Here is a 24,592-nt window from a genome sequence, read left to right as displayed (position 1 = left end):
GGGGGGTGGGAAAAAAGAAAGCCGGGGCCAATCGCGGCGTTGCAACCGCCTCTCGTGCGCTTGTCTTGCCCGCCTTTTAATCACAAATCCTGGAAAGGTTCCCTCCGGAGGGCGCGCGGGGGGGGGGGGGGGGCGGAGAGCTCGGCAATATCGCCCCTTGTTACCTATTATTGTTATTCTCGCTTCGCCATCGCGGGGACTTTCCCACCTGAACCCCGCCCCTTTCCCGTGGGTTGAGGCGCCCATAAATAGCCGGGGGTGGGTTGTCCTCGGCAGTCAGCGGTTGAAGGAGGGTTGTTTTCACGCAGGTTGAAGCCGCCTCTCTGTTCTTCAGCCGGCCTGCCCGGAGCGCCAATTGTTGCTGCGCCACAGCAAAACCCATCGCCGCGATGGCTCAACTGACGGTCAAGGCCTATCTGCTGGGCAAGGAGGAGACCACCCGCGAGATCCGGCGCTTCGCCGTAGACCTTCCCGCCCGCTTCCAGCCGATACGGGACAAGGTGGCCGAGCTTTTCCAGGGCTTGCTCCGTAATTCTGCCGCCGCCACGGGAGCCTTTCAGATGTACTATAAGGGTGAGTGATGGAGGGGTCGATGGGCTGAGGCTGCATCGCTTTTCTCTCCCCCCCCCCCCATGACCTAGTATGGAGCTTTGAGTAGCAGCTCCTGACTGAAAGTGGCACCCCAAAGTCTTGATACTTAATGGGGCTCTTAGCGCTTCTTTCTCTTCGGGTTAGGTAAGCTTATAGTGCCAGGAGGTAAGAAATCCTAAATGCGAATATCTATTTAAATAAAAGGGTGGTAACCTAGAAATTTTCAAGTCTTCGTATATTTTAGGGTATACTTTTTTTAATGGACAATCTTGAGCAATTCATTAGGCTGGAGATTTTCATGCTCATGGTTCTGCAGCAGGAAACTCTTTTTATCCTTCCCTTCATTACTTTATAAAGTGACTCAGGGAAGTCAGCAGGTATCATATTCGTTTCTCTTACTTTCCTAACAGCAACAAACATGGTGACGTGTAGGTTGATCCAAGAGAGTGACTGGCCCACGTTTGGCTTTCATGGAGAAGCGGGACTAAAACTCAGTGTCCCACTTTCTAAGCCAGCAACTTGGCTTCTAAATCAAACTGTTGCCTGAATTCACATACTCAAGTTCAGCTTCTAAATTTAACAGTCAGTACAGATAGTCCCTAATTTACAGCCATTTGTTTAGTGACCATTTGAAGTTGGAATAGCACCGAAAAAAGTGATTTTCGACCATTTTTCACTAGACCGATGCAGCATTTCCATGGTCATATAATCAAAATCCAGACACTTGGCAACTGGCATGTATTTGATGGTTGTGGTGTCTCAGGGTCATGTAATCCCCTCTTGGAACCTTCTGACAAAGTCAGTAGGATAGGGAGATTCACTTAACAACCCTTTTATTAACTTCACAATTGTAATGATTCAGTTAAAACTTTGGTTTGAAAGATTGTAAAAGGGGGCAAAATTCATTTAACAGTCTTGCTTAGCAATGGAAAGTTTGGAGTCGATTTTGGTTGTAAGTCAAGGATACTTCTTGCAGTTTGTAAAAAAAGGTTGTTGATATAATATCCTGGTCCAAATTCCAAGCTTTAATAGGTGATCTACAAAGAACAAGAATAAACAATTATGACTTCACATGGACAAAGGAAACTCTCATGTAGTGGTTAAAGGTCCAATGCCTTTGGCAAGTTGTGACCAGTCTTTCTAAACTTTGCTGCCCTAAAACAAGTCCTGTTTCCTCATCAGAATGGAATAGACCCAAATATAGGAGTCTGTTTCCCCCCCCCCCCATTGAGTGTTGATCCATTGATTGCAACTGGAATTTACTAACCAGCTTGTCACCTGATCATGCTAATGTGGCCTGGGAGAAAATGACTGATCCAACATCACCCTGCCTGCATTCATGCCTAAATCAGGACTAGAACTTAGTCTCTTGGTTTCTAGCTGGGAGGAATGATTAATCAGTGTTGGTCATAGTTCCCTCTAAGCTGAGCAGTGAGCAATGGCTCACTTAAAAATCATCATCAACTCAGAGTTTTTCAAACCTGCCCAGAAGCCGAGAGGGAAAGAGTGCCGCCCAGTCCCAAAGGGACTGCCGCTCAGACACTATACTTTTCCGCCCACCCCCCAAAAAAATTAGAGGGAACACTGGTGTTGGTGTTTTGCTGCCTTTTTAAAAACTTACTCGGCATAAGCTTTAAGATTCAACATAATCATATTTCCTGGTTCCTGTTGATGACTTTCTAAGTGGCATGTTATATAAGAATTGTTCAGACTCTGATTGTATATCTATCAAATAGTCAATGAATTATTATTTACTTTCAGATGAAGATGGTGATATGATCGCTTTTTCCAGTGATGAGGAATTGAAGTTGGTTCCACCCTCTGTGAGAGTTGGAGTTTTTCGTATTTATGTTAAAGGTAACAGATTGTGGCAGTTGCATTGTTATGCATTCTGGGCTATGCAGTTAGTTCAAAATAAAGAACCTGCACTAGGCAGATTATTTTTAATTCATAATCCTTATCCTCTTATTGGAAATATTTCAGGCTAAGCATAAAGCAAAGAAAATTAAAGACATTGGTGGGTATAAAATTAAAATACAAGTAGTCCTTGGATTACAGTTTGGGCTGGAATGTCAGTCACTAAATGATGTCGGCATTAAATGATCCGCAGCCAATTTTACAATCTTGTTTGATGAATTTTCTGTAGAAGCCATATAGCAAAAAGTAATTTGTTGATGTAAAAGTAAAGCAGATGGATATTTTTCTTGCTACCTTACATTCAGTCTTTAACTCAAGAGGCTTTGAGACAGAAAGTATTTTGAGCACTTAATTAGAATGGCTCGTGAATCATGGGCAATGAAATATGGGTTTCTCAGCTATCCTGGAAGAAATCAGCAGCTGCTGCCTTGGGAAATACAGTACAAAAAAAAGCAACAATTAAAGTCTATTCATGGCATTGAGTAGTCTCTGGTTCCTGTCTTCTGGCAGATATTGTACTATGGCTGACATTAAGACAAAAATGCAGTTAATTGCATTGAATAGCATGTTCTGAAGGAAAAACAGTCACTCAAAGCAAAGAATCCTATATGTGATATGAAGCCAATAAAATGTATGGTTCACTCATCTGTTGCACAATGAGTCATTTAAGAATGTTTTTAATTTTTAATTGCATTACAGTACATTGAAGGCAATTTTTACCTCAGTTATTTCAAAATGCTAAAATAAAGTTTGCATTTTTAGGGTAGCTCCTTACACTAAACTGGGCTGTTTTATGGGAAGATGGTTGTTCTATAGACAAAATTGAAAACAGATATGGCTGGGTTCACAGTCTGCTAGGAAACATGCCTTATTGTAATTTGTGAACTTAAGACATATGCATTTGCATTATGGTAGGCATACTCTTTTCAATACTAGGTACAATTAAGTTGTGGGAGGGAGGGGATTAAACCTTGCTTTATATTATCATTTAATTGTCTTGCAAAATGGGATAACATTTTAGTCTTGGGTAAAGTAGTCTTCAACTTTACAGCTATGATTAAGCCCAAAATTTCTGCTGCTATACAAGGCAGTTTATTTTGCAACATTTTATGACTTATTTTGCCAAAGTTAAATGAATCATTCAGTCCTTAAAGCAAATCTAGTTTCCTCCATTGATTTGGCTTTGCAGAAGCCAGCTGAGAAGATTACAAATAGTGATCACATGACCCCAGGACAGTGCAATTGTCATAAATACTAGTTGCCCCAAGCCCAAAATGTGATCGCTTAACCACGGGGATGCTGTAGCAGTCACTATGTATAAATGTCAGGTTTTTCAGTGCTGTTGTAATTTTGAACAGACGCTTAAACCAATTGTAAGTGGGAGGACCTACTGTTATAATTTAAGCAGCATGGTTAAAGTTGAACAATAGCTTCTGTTTGTGTTTTTTAGAAAAAAAGGAGCTTAAGCACGTGAACCGTCATTCCTGCAACAAGGAGCATTCTGTAAACCTTGTGCATCCTAATGTGATCTGCGATGGTTGTGAAGGCCCAGTTGTGGGTGCCAGATTCAAGTGTGCAACTTGTCCAGACTATGACCTGTGCAGCACTTGTGAGGGAAAAGGTGTCCATAAGGACCACAACATGATCATGTTTGCAAGTCCATTCCACCAGCTTGATGTTAGTATTATGAAGAAAGGTGGATATACAAAGATAAAAATTATGAAGTCATTTTGTGGTTAAAGTTGCTATGGCTTAATAATACTTGTTTACCCTTTAGTGGCTTCTTCAAGGTCGCTGGCATCGTAAAATGAGACACGATGCTTGCTCCTTTCCCTGGATGCGTGGTAGAGGACACCCACGTTCCGCCCAGCAGCATCAGAATTCTGGCCAGGCACAAGCTAGTACTTCTTCTCAAAGTGATGCTCCGGAGCGTGGTAAGAATTAAAAGTTGCAATAACTAGTCGCTTTAAATGCAAAATAAATTAGCAGAAATCTGATAACTAAAATAATTTCCTTGCAAATGCTATTTATATACATTACATCTTAAAACGTATCTTAGAATTATTTTATACATGAGTGCACATATCCCTTTCCCGATTGGGATTGATAAACTCATAAAATTCTTGTCTTCAATAATTGGTGTGTGTGTGTGTGTGTGTGTGTGTGTGTGTGTGTATGACATGTTTTTGCTAATATATATTATTTATATTTTTGCTTTATAAAAGAAAACACTAGCAATGAAGCTCAAGATTCCAGTGTCAACTTTCTGAAGAATGTTGGAGAAAGTGTTGCTGCATTCCTGGGTCCGCTTGGTAAACAATTCCTTTCACTATATATTTTTATTTATTTGTAAAACATATGTATTTGAAAAATTTACTAACTTCCCACCTTCTCACAAGGTAATTCTGGGAAGTTTAAAATATGAAATATTGGTTTTCATGCCCCTCTTGTGGACTTCCCAGAAACCAAACTTTTTATTGATTTGGCTCACCCAAATTTCACCAAAAAATATAGAATATTATGGGCGAATTATTTATTTATTTATTTATTTATTTATTTGATTTGTATGCTGCCCCTCTCCAGAGACTCGGGGCGGCTAACAGCGACAATAAAACAGTGTACAATAATAATTTGGTATTGATGATTAAAAATCTATTAATATAAAAACCATACATACATACATACATACATACATACATACCATGCATAGAATTGTAAAGGCCTAGGGGGAAAGAGGATCTCAATTCCCCCATGCCTGGCGGCAGAGGTGGGTTTTAAGTTGTTTACGAAAGGCAAGGAGGGTGGGGGCAGTTCTAATCTCTGGGGGAAGTTGGTTCCAGAGGGTCGGGGCCGCCACAGAGAAGGCTCTTCCCCTGGGTCCCGCCAGGCGACATTGCTTAGTTGACGGGACCCGGAGAAGATCCACTCTGTGGGACCTAACTGGTTGCTGGGATTCGTGCAGCAGAAGGCAGTCCCTGAGATAATCTGGTTCGGTGCCATGAAGGGCTTTATAGGTCATCATTATGTAAGATATCAGTAGTAGTTATTTTTAATATATTACCAACCACAATCTTTTGAATATTATCATTAATAAATTAATAGTGATTGATCATCCTGCAACAATGTGATGTACAAATAGTAACTAAGCACTTGAAACTCATGGATTAGTGTGTAATATGAGAATGAGTTGGCACTCATGCATGAAGTACTAGAGAATACTGAATTTATCAACACCAAATTGATGTAATCTAATTCCACATAAAGAGCTGATAGATAAATTAGTGAAGATTGGACTTAATCCCTGGATAGTTCAATGGATTTGCAGCTGGCTGAAGCATAGACACCAGAGAGTTGTTGTGAATGGCGAGTATTCTGAGCAGAGTCAGGTTACAAGCGGTGTGCCACAAGGGTCTGTTCTGGGTCCTATTCTTTTTAATATGTTTGTGAGTGACATAGGGGAAGGTCTGGTAGGGAAGGTTTGCCTATTTGCCGATGACTCTAAAGTGTGCAATAGGGTTGATATTACTGGAGGCGTCGGCAATATGGTAAATGATTTAGCTTTACTAGATAAATGGTCAAAGCAATGGAAACTGCAGTTTAATGTTTCCAAATGTAAAATAATGCACTTGGGGAAAAGGAATCCTCAATCTGACTATTGTATTGGCAGTTCTGTGTTAGCAAATACTTCAAAAGAAAAGGATTTAGGCGTAGTGATTTCTGACAGTCTCAAAATGGGTGAACAGTGCAGTCAGGCAGTAGGGAAAGCAAGTAGGATGCTTGGCTGCATAGCTAGAGGTATAACAAGCAGGAAGAGGGAGATTATGATCCCGCTATATAGAATGCTGGTGAGACCACATTTGGAATACTGTGTTCAGTTCTGGAGACCTCACCTACAAAAAGATATTGACAAAATTGAACGGGTCCAAAAACGGGCTACAAGAATGGTGGAAGGTCTTAAGCATAAAACGTATCAGGAAAGACTTAATGAACTCAATCTGTATAGTCTGGAGGACAGAAGGGAAAGGGGGGACATGATTGAAACATTTAAATATATTAAAGGGTTAAATAAGGTCCAGGAGGGAAGTGTTTTTAATAGGAAAGTGAACACAAGAACAAGGGGACACAATCTGAGGTTAGTTGGGGGAAAGATCAAAAGCAACATGAGAAAATATTATTTTACTGAAAGAGTAGTAGATCCTTGGAACAAACTTCCAGCAGACGTGGTAGATAAATCCACAGTAACTGAATTTAAACATGCCTGGGATAAACATCTATCCATCCTAAGATAAAATACAGAAAATAGTATAAGGGCAGACTAGATGGACCATGGGGTCTTTTTCTGCCGTCAGACTTCTATGTTTCTATGTTTCTACTCATTTTTATGTTCTCCCAACTGATGATTTATTTGGAAATATATTGTCTCTGAAGTAGAGGGTGGATGAGAAGAATTTATGTGTAATTTTGAGACAAAATGATAGAACTAGAGTAATGAAAACAGACAGAAAATTAGTGATGCTCAAGGATATACTACAGTATGTCATTAACATAACCCATGTCAATTGCTTTCTTAGGTATTGAAGTGGATATTGATGTAGAACATGAGGGTCAAAGAAGCAAAGTATCACCTGCACAACCTAGTTCTGAGAAGAGCTGCCCCAAATCTAGCAGTCCTACTGAGCAGACCAAACCAGAAGTACATTCTGAAAATAATCCAGACATAAGTGATACTCTTGCAAATCAAATGCAGGAGATGATAGTCTGTTCTCCACCTGCACAGATGGAAGAAAATATTGTGTCACAGGTATAAGAAATGTCAGTTTTGCATATAAATGTTAATTGATGCTCCAAGAAAGCTAAAGCTGTTGGCATATTAGAAACTTTTTAACCTGCAAGAGAAAAGTAACTTGTTAATACGTATTAGCAACAAAGCAGTTTATTATATTTAACCTGAAGCTTATTCATACTAGACCTTTTTATGAAATAGCTGACTGACTTCAGTCGGGCATGGAGGAAAATTGAATATCCAAGTTCTCTGGAACACTTCCTTAACTGAATTTAAAAAAATTTCTTATCCTTAAGATTCTGGTAGTAGTGATATTTCTGCATACGTTGTAGGATTTACTACTATCTGTTGCAACATAGATATAGAGGTAGTCTACTTCTTTTGAATTAGTAAAAAGCAAATTACTGTTTCTAGATGCAGTTGTAAATATAGCTAGTATAAAAGTGGGCTTGCTAACATTTTATGTATTTGTATATTCCAGGAACGAAGTGAATCCAGTGGTAGCTCAGGAGGAGATGAAGATTGGACCCATTTATCTTCAAAGGAAGTAGATCCTTCAACTGGTGAACTGCAGTCCTTACAAATGCTAGAGGAAGACAGCCCAAAATCTCTCAATCCTGTTGAAGCTCCCACTAATACTGGGTCAACAGGTTTGCGAGAAGCTGCAATGTACCCTCATCTTCCAGCTGGTAATAAGAACTAAGCAGGCTCCAAAACTATTTTATAGAATTATAAAAGAATCCTAATAAGCTTGGATACAAACTAAATCCTAATGAATATTTCTGTAAAACTACTATTAAAGCATTGGCAGAACTATAGCAGCATCATATTTTTAGATTTGCACAGCAGTTCAAAAATAGCTAGGCTGCTTTAGTGAAGAGCCAATGTGTGCATGAAATCCTCTGCCTAAATGGTAGTCTGATTTAAAGATCTAATACAATGTCTACCTTTATAAGTCACAACAGCTTTATAGGTCACCTGGAACTTTTATGCCCAAGTTATTATGGAATGGTATTTTAAGCATCCTTTAGAAAATCAATGTGGGGATATTTGAAAGATCTACTTTCAACCTGAAATGTTAATTTATATGGTTGATTATAATTTGATTTGTTTTAGATTTTGTATTTCGTATAAATCAATCCCCATTATGATGGCTTGTTCTCTAAAGTGACTTTAAAAAGAGTTAATATTGGCAATAATTGTTGAATTTAATTAAATTCAGGTGTGGAATTGCAAATTTTAGATATGTGATTACAATTTTCATGAGCCAATGAATATGACTTGCTGAAATTCAACCTGTTTACAGAAGCAGATCCTCGTCTGATTGAGTCGTTGTCCCAGATGCTCTCGATGGGATTCTCTGATACAGGAGGCTGGTTGACTCACCTACTGCATTCCAAGAACTACGACATTGGGGCAGCCCTGGACGCTATCCAGTATGCGAAGCAACAGTCCACTTTCAAATAGCTCTTGTATAACTCGTAGCTCTTAACACAAATTGTTAAAGCCTCTTTTTATACTTTCCTTTCTGTAACAATCTGATTGTAATTCCATATTCATAGATAATGTCATAATCATGCTAACTTTCCAAATCTAGTTCTTTCTTATGCATTGGGTAAGGGTTAATATTTACACAAGAAATAGAACTAGTTTAAAGTTATGACAGGTGGCCTTTTACCTTCCAGATTGTGGCAATGGCATGCATGATCAGATGACAAGGGTATTTTGCTTTCAGGGTGGATCTTCCATGTTTAATCATCATCATGGAACCATGTGATTATTAGAAATTTTATTTTAGCACTTCTATATTGAATTTATAACAAGCTTGTTTAATTAGAGTATATCAATTTATTAAAATAGTAGTACTTATAGCTTTTCTAAGCTATCACTTGTTCAAATACTCATTTCTTGTTAAAAGCCTTTATTTTCCATGCCTCTTTATCAATAATAATGATCCCATTAACAATGTAGCACAGATAAATCCTTTTTGTGCCATGCCTAAAACAATATGATTGGAATATAATCCACTTTATTATTCAACATTGAAAAGTCTGATTTTAAATGCAGGCAATATTGCTATTATTTTAAACCATCTCAGTGGAAAAATCAGCAAATTACATTGTAGAGAAGCCTTAAATATCATCATCAAAATCCTCTCCTGTGGAAAAAAGACTTGCATAGTGGTTGTTTGATTTAATAGGAGCACAAGACCCTGAAGAAGTAGTGAATTCTGCAGGTTGTGCCTTATCTTGACAGCTAGCCAAACCTGTCCCAAGGTGATCAGAATCTTTTGCTCTGTCAAAGCAGGCTAATACATTCTGTTGTGGTTTGAGATGCCAGTTACCACACCCAGCACTAGAAGTGGCCCTTTCATCACTTGTGCCTGCAGCAGGCGTTTTGTCTGATGTCCTTTGCCTTCCACCTGTCATGTCAATGTTATAACTCTTGTCAGATAAAAGGAATTTATTCCATTTTGAGAGTCCAGTTACTTTTGATTTTGGCTGTTGATTATTTCTTTGCAGGACTTGGTCTTCAGTCACAGAAATTGTACTGTCACATAAATCATCTTTGCAGCTTTTTACATTAACCATGGCTAAGTGTCTACTATCCTAAAAATAAAAAACAAAAATTGAACCATGTCAATTCTTAAATGTTATCTTTATAGTTCCCAGAGTTTTCTTATTCTATAGCCATTTCACTTCAGTGATGGTGGTTGCACTTTGAACAATGGGGATGGTGTTAATATCATAGTAACCCTCTAGAATCATCAGGCCTATCAGGGTCATTGATGGGTGAAAAATACACTTCTCCCACACATTAACGTTTCAACTTGGAAAGCTCAACAGTAATTAAAAAATGGAAAAGGTGTTACACTAGTTATCCAGTAGAACAGAGGTCCCCAATCCCAGGCAATTACTGGGTCATAGCCTGTTTGGAACCAGGGCCATGGAAGTGGCAGGCAAGTGTGTTGCAGCTCCAATTGTGCAAGCAGCAGAGGAGTGCATGTGTGCAAAGCGCGATTTGCATGATTGGCTGACATGCAAATGAAGCTGAGTATGCATACACTCCCCCCATCCCGCTGCCGGTATGCAAAGCTAGAAAGGTTGAGATGCCGCAGTGCAGATTACTAGAGGTAATACAGGGTTTCCTCGATTTTCGCGGGTTCGAACTTCACGAAGTCTATACCGCAGTTTTTCAAAAATATTAATTAAAAAATACTTCACGGTTTCCCCCCCTATACCACGATTTTGCCCGCCCGATAACGTCATATGTCATCACCAAACTTTCATCCACCTTTAATAAATATTTTTTAAAATAAACTTTAATAAATAAAAATGGTGAGTAATAGTCTAAATGGTTGCTAAGGGAATGGGAAAATGTAATTTAGTTGTTTAAAGTGTTAAGGGAAGGCTTGTGATACTGTTCATAGCCAAAAATAGTCTATTTACTTCCGCATCTCTACTTAGCGGAAATTCAACTTTCGCGGGTGGTCTCAACACATCCCCCACGAAAATCGAGGGAACACTGTAGTTGGGTTCTGAACTCTCTTCAGAAGTGCTCAAAACACCCTCAAAAGGTTCAATAGTGGGAGATCAATTATATTTCAAAGGATACAATTTATACTACATAAATTAGAAAGAAACCATGTGTTAACGGTGGAGTTCCACTCTCCAAACTACTCAACTGGAATCTGATATTCTGTAACTTAAATCCACTACTCCCAATTGAATAGTTAATGCCAATGTTATCCAGAAAATTTCCATAGCTGAGAGCAGATTGAACTTGGCACTCTGCATCAGTTAAAAAAGACAGGAATACAAAACAATCTAAATAAAATACCTGAACATTTCTTGCCATTCTCTGCCAACAAAACCACTGAGACACCTGCCACAGAATACTGTATAGCCAATCACCACCACTGCATTAGAGGAACTTTCCCCAAAAAGATTTGTTCAGGGTGACGTGAAGATTCTTCCACTGAGGAGTTTTGGAAAATAAATTCACTCTTCCATATGATTTCCCTTCATCTTTGGAAGATTGCTCTTCCCTAGGCTAAATATCTTAAGCACTGTTTACAACTCTGGAAGATTCTCAACATTAAAACAATGTTGTGTTTAATATACAAATACTATTTTAAAAGACACAGCACCAAAGAATAGTTAAACTCAACACAGGCAAGAACCAGGTCTTCAAAACCTTACAAAAAGCCAACAGAGGAGGGGTCAACTTAATCTCAGGAAGGATGGTAATTTAAAGAGCAGACAACTGTGGTCCTTTGGGCCCCCACCAATCAACACTTCACTGACAGAACCCACAACATATACAGGTGAAACTTGAAAAATTAGAATATCATGCAAAAGTTCATTTATTTCAGTAATGCAGATTAAAAGGTGAAATGTAATAAATGAGAGACTAACTACATGCAAAGCAAGATAGTTCAAGCCATTTGTCATAATTGTGATGATTATGGGGTACAGCTCATGAAAACCCCAAATCCACCATCTCAGAAAATTGGATTACATGCGATCAATAAAACAAGGATTGTACATAGAATATCGAACCTCCGAAAACTATAAGCATGCATATGTACTCAGAACTTGGTTTGGGCCCCTTCTGCAGCAATTACTGCCTCAATGGGGCGTGGCATGGAAGCTAAAAGTCTATGGCACTGCTGAGGTGTTACGGAAGACCAGGATGCTTCAATAGCAGCCTATAGCTCTTCTGCATTGTTCTGTGTCATGTCTTTCATCTTTCTCTTGGCAATGTCCCATAGACTGGAGTTCAGGTTAGGCGAGTTTGCTGGCCAATCAAGCACAGTAACCCCATGGTCGTTGTACCAGGTTTTGGTACTTTTAGCAGTGTGGGCAGGTACCAAGTCCTGCTGGAAAATTGAAGTCAGCATCCTCATAAAGCTCAGCTGCAGAAGGAAACATGAAGTGCTCCAAAATCTGGTAGATGGCTGTGGACCCTGCACTTAATGAAGCACAATGGACCAATACCAGCAGATGACATGGCTCCCCAAATCAACAGACTCTGGAAACCTTTGCATCTCATTTGGAAACCAAGGACCCAGAGTATAGAGAAAGAATGGAGAGGCACACAGCAAGATGCTTGAAGTCTAGTGTGAAGTTTCAAACAGTCTCTGTTGGTTTGCTATTATAGGTGGCTTAGAATTCAATTACCCAAGGGACCCCACTACAAATCGTTCTAAACCTGTTAAGAGCAGCAGCAGTCTTGCTTGAAGATGTTATCACTTTGAAAAGCTTGTCTTTCTCACAGTGGGAAAGGGCAGGCTTTTGCTTTGTTCCCAGGCTGTAGAACTTACTCGCTTAGCATTTAGCAAATCCACAAAAGCACATCTGTCTCTTGCCCATTCTAACTACTTATTTGATTTTTTAAAAACATGCATTGTTAAACATTTTTAAAAATATTGTAACTCTATTGACTGCTCAAGAAACAAAACAAAACAAAAAACAAAATCATGATTTTTTTATTTTATTTACGGTAACAGTTTGTGATTTTATTCTTTGTAATTATGCTACTTCTAAATCAAAAAGTCTTACCTCCCAGTCTGTTTTTTCTTTGATGTGGACAGCCATATTCTCATCAACTATTGGTCCTGATTCTTTATTCCTAGAGGTAGATCACATTTAAATACTGTATATAACTATACCTTTATATACATATGGAAAAATAAAAGCAAGCTGTCAATTCAGGAATAACTGATGTTTAAGTGTACAAACCTGAAAAATATGCACTGTACATGCAAAATACTTATAATCTTATGTTTCAATATGGGGATAAAGGAAATTAATGATCCTTGTAATGAGAAGTTTCGGTGATATGCATAAATGCTACCAAGCAAAAGCAAATTGCACCAAGTTACAATGTCACTGGATTTACTGCACACAGAATAACATGTATACAAAGAGATAACATTTGCATGATTATGTCATGTGTGTTATATACCTCATCTGCTAGAACAGAGGCTCCCAACCTCCAAGCCACAGCCCACTACCATGCCTTGGCCTGTTTGCAACCAGGCTGGATTTGTGTGCATGCACACACACACACACCAGCCCACCACTCTCATGAGTCGAGCTGCATATGCTTGCTAGCCCACTATTCACATTGCCCAGTTCTCTCCTTCTCCCAGCCAGGTGGCCAAGCTACAAAATTTGGGGCCCACTGCCATAGAACATCTATGAACATATAGAACAAAGAGCAATCAAAATGTTAATACCGTACCTAGGTTTGCTTACAGGTGTGTGATCTTGTTCTCCTTGCAGCAAGTTTAGCTTCTGGACATGGTGTCTGCAATCAACTCCAGAACCCTGGCCAAAAACCTAAATAGGTTGAAATCCCATTAAAATACTATTTCCCTTTAAGTCTTGAATGCTAAACATTAAAGAATATACTGTAATTCTACCTGAGTACAACTGTTCCAAGCATGAGAGGAAGGAAAACAAATCTTATATTTTGATACATACATATCTATTTACTATTAAAAATCTTATATCTGGAACCTTTAACTGGGTAAAGCGTTGCATCATAGGACAAAGCTTTTACAACCAAGGTACCTCAGACATGCTAACTTACAGAGTGCCATGACTCCCAAAGGAATTAAACATGGGGAAATTGTTGTTTTAGTGCCGCTGAGTGCTGCTTCTTCAATGTTGCTGCTGTGCAATCATACTCAACTGCGGGCATGTCATTTTTCATTTCCCTGACAGCTTCCTGTAAATTCAGCACGGAAACTGCTTTGGTCGCGTTGATGGATGATCTCTGGCGGGCCCGGGACAGGGGTTTATCCTCTGTCCCGGTGCTTCTTGACCTCTCAGCGGCTTTCGATACCATCGACCATGGTATCCTTCTGCGCCGGCTGGAGGGGTTGGGAGTGGGAGGCATTGTTCTTCAGTGGTTCTCCTCCTACCTCTCCGGTCGGTCGCAGTCGGTGTTAGTGGGGGGTCAGAGGTCGACCTCTAGGCTTCTCCCTTGTGGGGTGCCTCAGGGGTCGGTCCTCTCCCCCCTGCTATTTAACATCTACATGAAACCGCTGGGCGAGATCATCCAAAGGCATGGAGTGAGTTATCATCAGTATGCGGATGATACCCAGTTGAACATCTCCACCCCATGTCCAGTCAACGAAGCAGTGGATGTGATGTGCCGGTGCCTGGAGGCTGTTAGGGTCTGGATGGGTGTCAACAGACTCAAACTGAACCCTGATAAGAAGGAGTGGCTGTGGATTTTGCCTCCCAGGGACAATTCCATCTGTCCATCCATCACCCTGGAGGGGGGGAATCATTGACCCCCTCAGAGAGGGTCCGCAACTTGGGGATCCTCCTTGATCCACAGCTCACATTAGAGAAACATCTTTCAGCTGTGGCGAGGGGGGCGTTTGCCCAGGTTCGCCTGGTGCACCAGTTGCGGCCCTATTTGGATCGGGAGTCACTGCTCACAGTTACTCATGCCCTCATCACATTCGAGGTTCGACTACTGTAACGCTCGCTACATGGGGCTACCTTTGAAGAGTGTTTGGAAACTTCAGATCGTGCAGAATGCAGCTGCGAGAGCAATCATGGTCTTCCCTAGGTATGCCCATGTTACACCAACACTCCGCAGTCTGCATTGGTTGCCGATCAGTTTCCGGTCACAATTCAAAGTGTTGGTTATGACCTATAAAGCCCTTCATGGCATCGGACCAGAATATCTCCGGGACCGCCTTCTGCTCCATGAATCCCAGCGACCAGTTAGGTCCCACAGAGTTGGCCTTCTCCGGGTCCCGTCAACTAAACAATGTCGTTTGGTGGGACCCAGGGGAAGAGCCTTCTCTGTGGTGGCCCCGACCCTCTGGAACCAGCTCTCCCCAGAGATCAGAATTGCCCCCACCCTCCTCACCTTTTGTAAGTTCCTTAAAACCCACCTCTGTTGTCAGGCATGGGGGAACTGAGATATTCCTTCCCCCCAGGCCTCTACAATGTATGCATGGTATGTTTGTGTATATGTTTGGTTTTTTAATAAGGGTTTTTAGTTATTTTAAATATTAGATTTGTCATATGCTGTTTTATTATTGTTGTTAGCCGCCCCGAGTCTACGGAGAAGGGCAGCCTACAAATCTAATAAATAAATGAATGAATGAATGAATAAATTCATTGAAAGGTCAGTCCATGAGTGCTCACACACACTTCCTCATTTATTCTCCTGTCCCATAGCAGACACTTACCTGCCTGCTGAGTGGGAGGGAGGAAGGGAGACTGGAAGAATGGAAGAGAGGAAAATTTCCAGCACTTACTACCAGCTTTCCACAACAAAACCCAGTGGAAACCCATTCCTGCTCCCATTTATATATTTTGCCTATCCATAGTCATTCTGTTCCTCTGTTTAGATAAGAAAATATCTCTGAAATGTTGACATTAGAAAGCTTATATTACAAAGTTCAGTTTATTATTTTATAGTTGGATAAAACATACAACCTAGCCACTTTTCGCCATATTGACCAAGTAATGTTAATGCTTTGTTATGCTATGCCAGTGATGGCTAACCTTTTTGTTGTTGCATGCCGCACGCGGGTATGCACTTGTCACTGCAGGCCCACACCCACAATGCAATGATTTCCCCGTGCATGCACACACGACCTCTCGCGTGGCTTCCAAGTTGGTGTAGGTGGCTTTCTAGGCCCAAAACGGGGTGCAGGAGGACCTCAGGCAGAAGCCCTATGCCCCATTTTGGGCCTGGAAAGCCTCCAGCACCAACCTGGAAGCCAAAATGGGATATGGGGGCTCTGTGCGAGGGGCTAAAATGCAACGTGAGCACCCCTGTGCATGTGTAACTGTGTTCTGCCCCCGCACATGCACAGTAGCCCTGAAGACCCACTGGCCTGGGCTGGGGTAGCATCTGGTGTGCTCACAGAGAATGCTCTGCATGCTACATGTGGCACGCCATCATGGTACTATGCTATGCTGTACTGTGTTGTACTGTTCTGCATTATACTACAGAACACATAACTGAATGTATATCCTGCCTTTCTCCTTGAGCAAATCCATATGTAGTTAACAATAATTAAATTGCAAAATATTTTAAAAAGCAAGTTAAAATTCTAACCAAGTCTGAAGCAAAAGAAAAAGTTAATAGAGATTCAAGCCAATGATAATTTCCATAGGATAAATGATGACTCCTTATCTCATATCAGAACACCAAAATGTGACAGCAGGGGTACCTACAAAAGGGCTCCCTGCCAGGAGTGATGGTCTCTCAGCTAGTTAGAATCTTAATTGTTCAGTACTTCGAAAGTTAAAATCAGCACCTTAAATTGTTCCCTATTAGAATGATGAACCTAGAATAAATCTTTCAGTAAACATATCACATGATCTCTATATTTGGGCTAGTAGTAACATAGCTGCCATATTTTGTATTCTGTACTTTTCCATGTATTTTCTCTGAAAATATGTGTATAAGAAAGAAAAAAGAAAGCATTGTTAAACTTTAATGCTCACATCATATGAACATTTTCACAAAATTATTTTTTGCAAGATGACAAAGTTTTATTTAGTAACCTCTTTCACCCAAAATAAGACATCCCCTGTTAAGCCCAATCGGGCTTTTGAGTGCATGGCAATAAGGCCAAGCACTTATTTCAGGGTTCAAAAACATGTAATACAGGATCTTATTTTGGGGGAAAACATGGTATTAGAAATCTAATACATGTAAAATCAGATGTAACTTCTATGAACTTCAGTGAGACTAACTGGGTACAGAATTGAAACTGATATTAAAGAAGAGTTTGGTTGTCAAAAAGCTGTTCCACTAATAGTAACTTTAATAAAGAAACCTGAGTTGGGTTACGTACCTTTAAAATTGACTGCTTTTCATCACATATTTTGCAGTTCCATTTTTTGCTTTTTTTAACCTAAGAAAGAATTTTAAGTATAATTATTATATTTGCATTAATAGTTACTCCAGTTACTGTTCAAATTGGGTTCAGAATTTCCAAAGACAAACTTTCATTGAATGGACACAAAAAATATTTTCCTCAAATAGTTCTAAATTTACAATCTAGTGACTAAACTCTTGACCTGTAAGATATAACTTTTACTGTGCACCATAACCCTTCTAATTTATGCAAATTATACTTATTTAGCTAATATAATTTATGCTAAAGTTAAAATTATGTCATTTGCAACAGAAATGCTTTTGTTTTTGGTTAAAAATACTTTGTTACTTTTTCTGACCACAGATCCAGTAATCTTATCATTTTTTTTTTCAATTTTTTTAAATTATTTTTTTCATAAAAACAGACAAATACATACAAACAATAAATATAAAGTGGGGGTATATTTCCCCCGCTTCTTATGAAAGTATACATTCAAATATAGAAAAAGAATACATAGTTAAATATATGTTAACTATTATATTAAAAAAAGTTAATAAATTTGGGTAAAAGTTTTACAGATCTTGATGTGAGTGTTAGGTAGGGTTAGTATAACATAATTACCAAAAAATACCTTTAATATAATCTTAATTACTATAGTAAAATAGTGTCAAACCTTCAATTCAAACAATAAAGATAAATTCAACTATTATGTATCTTGGTATATTGCTTATACTTATACATACATACACTACTATATCATAATCATCAAAAAGTCCTTTTAAACTAATATTAATATTGTTATCACCTAGGTAAAAACTAATACAAAGAAAAACAACTAAAGATATATCTTATTTTTTCTTATCTATCCATTTATAGACATTGTTCCATGTTTCATAAAATTTAGTATCCTCTTGATCGTTTAATCTTCTTGTCATCATATCCATTTCAGCGCAATCTAGTATTTTAGCTATGACCTCTTCTTCCTTGGGGGTTTCCTCCCCCTTCCAATCTTGCGCATATACTATTCTAGCCGCAGTTAATATGTGTATAATCAAATAAAAGATTTCTTTCTTATAGGTCTGATTTGTAACACCTAGTAAATAAAATTCCGGGGTATTATCTATATCTTGCTTTATTATTTCTTTTAATATTTTTTCAATCATTTTCCAATATATTTTTGCTTTACCACATGTCCACCATTGATGATAGTAGGTTCCTATATCCTTCTTACATTTCCAGCATATTGGGGATGTTTTGGGAAACATTTTTGCTATCCTATTTGGTGGGAGATGCCATCTATAAAACATTTTGATTTGATTTTCTTTTAGAGAAACTGATTTAGTCATTTTCCAATTGTTAATCCATACTTTCTCCCATGTGTCTATATCTATTTCCTTGCCAATATTTCTACACCATCTTATCATAGTATCTTTTAAAGTCAACTCTATGTTTTTATGAGCGATAAGTAGTTTATATATTTTCCCTATCATTTTTGTTGAATTAGTGGTAATTAAGGTAGTTAAAGGATTCTTACTTTTATTAAAAATGTAAAGAGTTTTATCCTTCTGATATCTAGATCGGATCTGGGCGTAATGCCACCAATCTATTATTATCCCTTCTTCTTGTAATTCAATTCTAGATTTAAGCTTCATCTGATCATTTAATAGTTCTTTATATCTATAAGTTATTTTCTTATCCTTTATAGACTTTGGATGTATTATTGCTTCTAAAGGAGCTAGCCAGTCTGGGATACTTAAAAAATGATTTTTCTTTATGTCTTTCCATACTTCTAATAAGTATTTCCTCAACGTATGTCTTTTAAAATATGAATGGTTTTTGTCCTTATCATACCATAAAAATGCGTGCCATCCAAGCATTAAATCATGTCCTTCTAGGTCAAGTATTCTTTTGTTATCTAAAATTATCCAATCTCTAAGCCATGTTAGTGCAGCGGCCTGATAATATAGTTTCCAATTTGGAAGGCCAAATCCGCCTCTTTCTTTAATATCTTCTAAACAATTCATTTTTATCCTTGCTTTTTTACCTTGCCATATAAATTTTTTAACTAAGTTTGTTAAAGTTTTTAAAAAGATACCCCCTGGGTTTATTGGTATTGTCTGAAAAAGAAATAAGACCTTGGGTAAAATGTTCATTTTAATTGTTGCAATTCTTCCTAAGAAAGATATTTTCAAATTATTCCACATTGCTAAGTCATTTTTAATTTCTGCTAGTAATTTCATATAATTATCATTTTTTAATGTTATTGTTTTCGCTGTTAAATTTATTCCTAAATATTTTACCTTTTTTACAATCTTTATTCCAGAAATACTTTCTAATTTCGTTTCTAGTGTTTTATTCATATTTTTAGTCAAGTAATGTGTTTTGCTTTTGTTTATCTTTAAACCTGCTACGTTTCCATATTGTTCAATGGTTTGTAGTAAGGTAGGAACTGTTGTAATCGGCTCTTCAATTATAAACATTAGATCGTCTGCAAAGGCCTGGAGTTTATAGGTTTCATCTCCTACGGTTAAACCTTTAATTTTGGGGTCCGCTCTTATTTTAATTAATAAGGTTTCAAGGGTCATAATAAATAGCAATGGTGATATAGGACATCCTTGGCGAACTCCCTTATTTATGTCAAGTATTGGTAATTGACTGTTATTCAATATTATATTCGTTGTTTGTTTTGAATATATGGTATCTATTAGGTTAACAAATTTTGGGCCAAATCTCATTTTATTTAATTGCATTTTTATAAATATCCAATTAACGTTGTCAAAGGCTTTTTGAGCGTCCAAAAACATTAAAGATGCCATCTTGTCTGGATATTGTTCATAGTACTCTAGTATATTTATTACAGTTCTAATATTGTTTTTAATTTGTCTCCCTGGAAGAAATCCATTTTGGTCTTGGTGTATTATTCCATTTATAACTCTTTTGAGTCTCTCTGCATAAATGGCAATAAAAATCTTATAATCTACATTTAATAGTGATATAGGCCTATAGTTTTTAATCTTTTCTGGTTCTGTACCCTGTTTATGTATTAAGGTTGTCAGTGATTCTGACCAAGATTTGGGAATTTTTCCTTCAAGTCTACATAAATTAAAAGTTTCTAACATATGGTTTCTTATTGTTTCGTTGTCTATCTTGTACCATTCTGCAGGTATGGCATCTGGACCTGTAGCCTTGTTTCTTTTCTGTTTTTTAATTGTTATTAAGAGTTCCTCCATTGTTATTGGTCCGTCCATGGTGGCCTGTTGATCTTCTGTTATTTGTGGTAAATTTGAAGCCTCTAAATAGTTAAAAACTTCATCTTCGATAACATGATCTTTAGCATATAATTCTTTATAAAAATTATACACAATGTCTGCCTTACCTTCTGTGTCATATTTTATTTTACCATCTTTATCTTCTAATTTTTGGATTAATTTTGATTGACTCTGTTTTCTAAGTTTATACGCTAGCCATCTGCCAGGTTTATTTGCATGTTCAAAATAATGTTGCTTTGCTCTTTTGATCTTTTCAGTTAGTTGGTTTTGTTCTATAACTCTAATTTTATGTTTAATTACATTTATTTCTGTCTTTAAATCTCTGTTCTTAATATGTTGCTGCGATAAGGATTCTAATTGTTTTAGTTCATTTGTTAATTGTAAGTACTCTAATTTCTTTTCCTTATTGTGTTTTGCTGTGTAAGATATTGTTAAACCTCTTATATACGCTTTAACTGTGTCCCATAAGTTCTGTGGAGTAGTGTCTGATGTTTTATTAATTTCAAAAAATATTTTTAATTCCTTTTCAATCCAATCCTTATATTTCTTATCATTTAATATATACCTATTCATCCGCCAGTTGTTCTGTTTGTTATTCATCGTCATATAGACCACTATTGGGTTATGATCAGCCCATGTATTAACGTCTATCTCAACCTCTCTTATTTGTTCTGCCACCGTTTTTGGTGCCCATAACATGTCAATTCTCGTCCAAATTTTGTGAGGATTGGAGTAAAAGGTAAATTGCCTTTTGTGGGGGTGTCTTTCCCTCCAAATGTCGCTTAGTAGTAATTCCGCTTTCATTTTTTGAAAAGTACTAGGTAACAAATTTCTTCTTGTTTTTTTACCTTTTCCCCTTTTTTTATTGCCTCCCCCTCCTGAGTGGTCTAATTGTCTATTCGCGATAGCATTGAAATCACCTATTATCAATAAATTATCAATAGCTAAATCTATTATTGTTTGGTGTAAATTTTTATAAAATGTCATTTGATCTTCATTGGGAGCATAAATAGAAACAACCACTAGAGGTCTAGGTTCAATATCTACTTGTACAATCAATATCCTACCCTCTTTATCCTTATATATTTGTTTGGAATTTATAGAATTCTTGACATACATCACTACACCTCTTTTTTTTTGGTCTGCTAATGCAGCATACATTTTTCCAATTTTGGGATTCAACAGTAATTTTTGGTTATCTTTTTTAATATGAACTTCTTGTAGTATTGCAATCTGGGCATTTTGGTTTCTAATTTTAGAAAAAATTTGCTTCCTTTTTCTTGGTTCGTTAAGTCCATTAACATTTACGGAAAAGATTTTTAAGTCTTAAAAGACTTAAAAGACGTAATCTTATCATTTTTACCGTAATTGTTTTATGTTTTAAATATGTGTGATTTATTACATGTATTATTACTTTAAAATATTTCTTTCAACATACTATTAATGTTTAACTTTTCCCACTTTGAGATCTTTTAACAGTCAATATGTCCATTAGAAATTTTGTAATTTTCTTCTTAGTTTGAAGTGTTCCTAACAATATGGAAATTTGTAATTCCACTAATTACAAAAACAGAATAAATTAAGAAATCTTCTCTATAATTTCAATCTGTTGTAAATACCGGTATATAATGAAATGGGATCAGTATTCTTCTGTCCATAGTATTGTCACTACACAGCGTAACACAACAGGCAGTTTCATCTGGTCGACTTTTTTGAAAGGGTCAGATTTAGTTTACACTTGGAAAAGAGACCACCAGGAAATCCCAGAAGGCACTGACAAACCACTTCCATATTGTTAGGAAAATTGCATGGACGTCTGTGAACTCAACAACTCAGAGATTTCAACTTTTTATAGGGCGTTTTATATATACAGTCTGGAAAATATGCTATTATGAGAAAAGTCATTTTTAATTAGTATTGCCAAGAGATTCAACCAAAGTATCTTATGTAAATGAAAAATTGGTGTCGAAAGTAGATTAAGATTATATGTTACATGGTAAATTAACTTCCTGTTTGAGAAACAATCACTAGATAGGTTCATGGTCATCCTTTATTGATGTTCCGTTAATTGTGGGTTAGGGGAAAGGATGTTCAAGGCAACTAAAGGACCGTAGATTGGGAAAGGTTCAGTGAAACTAAAGTCTATTTTATTTTATGCATCAGGTTATTGCCAAACAAAAGTTTCTCTAATTCCATTATGAAGATCTGCCCCTTGTTCAAAATGCAGGGATGGACAATTATGCCCACCTTCATGACCTGTTGGACTTAAATTCCTATACCAACTCCCCCCCCCCCAAACCTAGAACAGGGGCCTCCAACCTTGGCAACTTTAAGACTTGTGGAATTCAATTCCCAGAGTTCCTCAGCCAGCTTTGACCAAGAGTACTTAAATAATTTTGACCTAAAGTACTTAGAAATAACAAAGCTGGCTGAGGAACTCTGGGAGTTGAAGTCCACAAGTCTTAAAGTTGCCAAGTACCCCTGTCCCAGAGTACTATTTCTTCTTTTAAGGAAATAAAATATTTCTGCTATTATAATAACTTGATAGAATTTCATTTCCTTGGTTTGGTTCAAATCAGCCTTTTATCCAATTCAGTGACAGCCTTTTCTGTTTACAATTAAAATAAAATTAAAAAACTATCCCACGCTACAGCCCGGTTTCTCACCTGCTGCACTTGGAAGATATGACAGGAGCAGCATCTCAGCACCTGAAACTGCTGAGCCATTAAAAAACACAAGGCGGAATTGTTTGAGGCTTTCCGAGCGAAAACAAAACAAAGGCAACTTCCTTCTTCAGAGACCACACACCAGTCTAGCACTATTGTGCTCCCTCTTCCAGCCTAGACTTGCTTCGCTTCACTTCTCCCGGTGAAGGATTTAGGCGGGAAAACGCGCGACGCATCGCCCGCAGGCTCTTCCGCCTTGCACACGCCATCCCTTTGTATTGGTTTAAATGCGGAGGGAGACTGTTTTGACGCGATCCTATTGGCTGAGAGCAACGTGGGGGGTGGGTCTTCAAAGCTCCGATGAAACTCCAAGCGCTGTTGTGTCTGAGGAGAGGTAGGATTTCGACGTTAAGGACGAAGCGGAATACCTGCCCGCGCGCGTCCTCTCTAACAGTGAAACTTTCTTGCAGTCAGATCTATTTATTTGGGAAAATGCGTCGCCGATAAAATAATATTTATAGCTGAGGGATGAAATGAGTAGTGCTTGCTGCTTGGGTCAGTTTCTTACCCTTCCCAATACGAGCACATCTTTTGACTCATTCTTGGGGGAATATCACGTTCTACAATTTGTTACATTTGTCAGCATAGAAATGTTTGAGGAAATGAAGAAAAATTGCTTAGTCTGTCGCTTTTTAAGTCAAAATTAGTTATATATTTTTTTTCTTAGACAGACTGAATAATTTGTGATTGGAAATGTGATTTGGGATACTTTTATTATTTTCTGTATAAGAGATTTCACAAACATTGTTATCCATTGAAGATATATGTGTTGTTATGTATGTATGCTTTTAAGGTGGAGAAAAAAAATAAAAAATGTTTCCCAAATAGTTGTTAAGCATCTTGACATTAACAGTCACACATTTGAGGGGGTCCTTGGTCCCCTGAACTTTTCTTTCAGATGTTTCATTATTCAAACTAGGTAAAATCAACTCTATTGTTATTATAAATTACTATTATAGACATTATAAACTAGTAACATCCGATGTTTAATTTTAAAAAGCTTCATTTTGTTACGTTGTCTAGAACAATAATAAAGCAGTCTTTAAAAATAAGTCCAATAAGTTTTTTTAAAGGTATCTTGCCTTTTATTCTCTTGTTTTCAGTTAGACACTTTCACTTTTTTTATTTTTTAAATAAATTTAAATAAATTTTATTAATTATATACATATTAAAAACAAAAAACAGAACATTGTATTTTCTGTTTGTGAGTACACCTGTAAGATGTCTGTTATGTGACAGTACAACAAATATCCCCTTCCCTACCCCCTCCCCAACTGTATCTTCTACAGTTTATATTTTGTAAGATCACGGTCATTAGTATCAGTGTAATTATACACATAGTATTGATAATAATAATAATAAAAGTAAAAAGAATCTATCAACAAATAAATAAAGTATTGTTAACCTATATTTGGATTTTATTTATGTTTTCTTT

General features: G+C 37.5%; 2 protein-coding genes across 4 annotated transcripts; one reads left to right on the top strand and one right to left on the bottom strand.

Moving 5' to 3' along the window:
* On the top strand, positions 1 to 9,930 carry SQSTM1 (sequestosome 1). The gene is made up of 8 exons (XM_070739093.1): positions 1 to 573; positions 2,353 to 2,448; positions 3,959 to 4,185; positions 4,286 to 4,442; positions 4,734 to 4,820; positions 7,080 to 7,309; positions 7,773 to 7,980; positions 8,598 to 9,930. Exons 1-8 carry the CDS (start codon positions 390 to 392, stop codon positions 8,756 to 8,758), a joined length of 1,350 nt encoding a protein of 449 aa, XP_070595194.1. The 5' UTR covers positions 1 to 389; the 3' UTR covers positions 8,759 to 9,930.
* Positions 1,580 to 23,374, bottom strand: MRNIP (MRN complex interacting protein). 3 transcript variants are annotated; one of them, XM_070739097.1, is made up of 5 exons: positions 23,098 to 23,306; positions 17,139 to 17,198; positions 13,541 to 13,638; positions 12,856 to 12,925; positions 1,580 to 1,628 (listed from the first exon to the last, which is right to left on the bottom strand). In XM_070739097.1, exons 1-5 carry the CDS (start codon positions 23,155 to 23,157, stop codon positions 1,617 to 1,619), a joined length of 300 nt encoding a protein of 99 aa, XP_070595198.1. In that variant the 5' UTR covers positions 23,158 to 23,306; the 3' UTR covers positions 1,580 to 1,616. The 3 variants fall into 3 exon arrangements, with proteins under 3 accessions (XP_070595198.1, XP_070595195.1, XP_070595196.1); XM_070739094.1 differs by lacking the exon at positions 1,580 to 1,628 and adding an exon at positions 9,120 to 9,900 and having other exon boundaries at positions 23,098 to 23,374; XM_070739095.1 differs by lacking the exon at positions 1,580 to 1,628 and adding an exon at positions 11,938 to 12,209.
* Positions 23,375 to 24,592: the final 1,218 nt, after the last annotated feature.

The sequence above is a fragment of the Erythrolamprus reginae genome, chromosome 2 (genome assembly GCF_031021105.1).
Source record: "Erythrolamprus reginae isolate rEryReg1 chromosome 2, rEryReg1.hap1, whole genome shotgun sequence".
Classification (NCBI taxonomy): Eukaryota; Metazoa; Chordata; class Lepidosauria; order Squamata; family Dipsadidae; genus Erythrolamprus; species Erythrolamprus reginae.
The sequence above is the reverse complement of the archived record's forward strand: the minus strand, read 5'-3'. Positions and strand labels throughout refer to the sequence as shown.

Excerpts from the sequence above, each read along its gene's own strand:
- SQSTM1 (XM_070739093.1), top strand. The coding sequence starts at position 390 with ATGGCTCAACTGACGGTCAAGGCCTATCTGCTGGGCAAGGAGGAGACC. Across the intron at positions 574-2,352 it reads CTTTCAGATGTACTATAAGG|ATGAAGATGGTGATATGATC; the intron begins GTGAGTGATGGA and ends ATTTACTTTCAG. Across the intron at positions 2,449-3,958 it reads TTTTCGTATTTATGTTAAAG|AAAAAAAGGAGCTTAAGCAC; the intron begins GTAACAGATTGT and ends TGTGTTTTTTAG.
- MRNIP (XM_070739094.1), bottom strand. The coding sequence starts at position 23,157 with ATGGCTCAGCAGTTTCAGGTGCTGAGATGCTGCTCCTGTCATATCTTC. Across the intron at positions 13,639-17,138 it reads AAAAGCAGTCAATTTTAAAG|GTTTTTGGCCAGGGTTCTGG; the intron begins GTACGTAACCCA and ends CAACCTATTTAG. Across the intron at positions 12,926-13,540 it reads ACACCTGTAAGCAAACCTAG|GAATAAAGAATCAGGACCAA; the intron begins GTACGGTATTAA and ends ATCTACCTCTAG.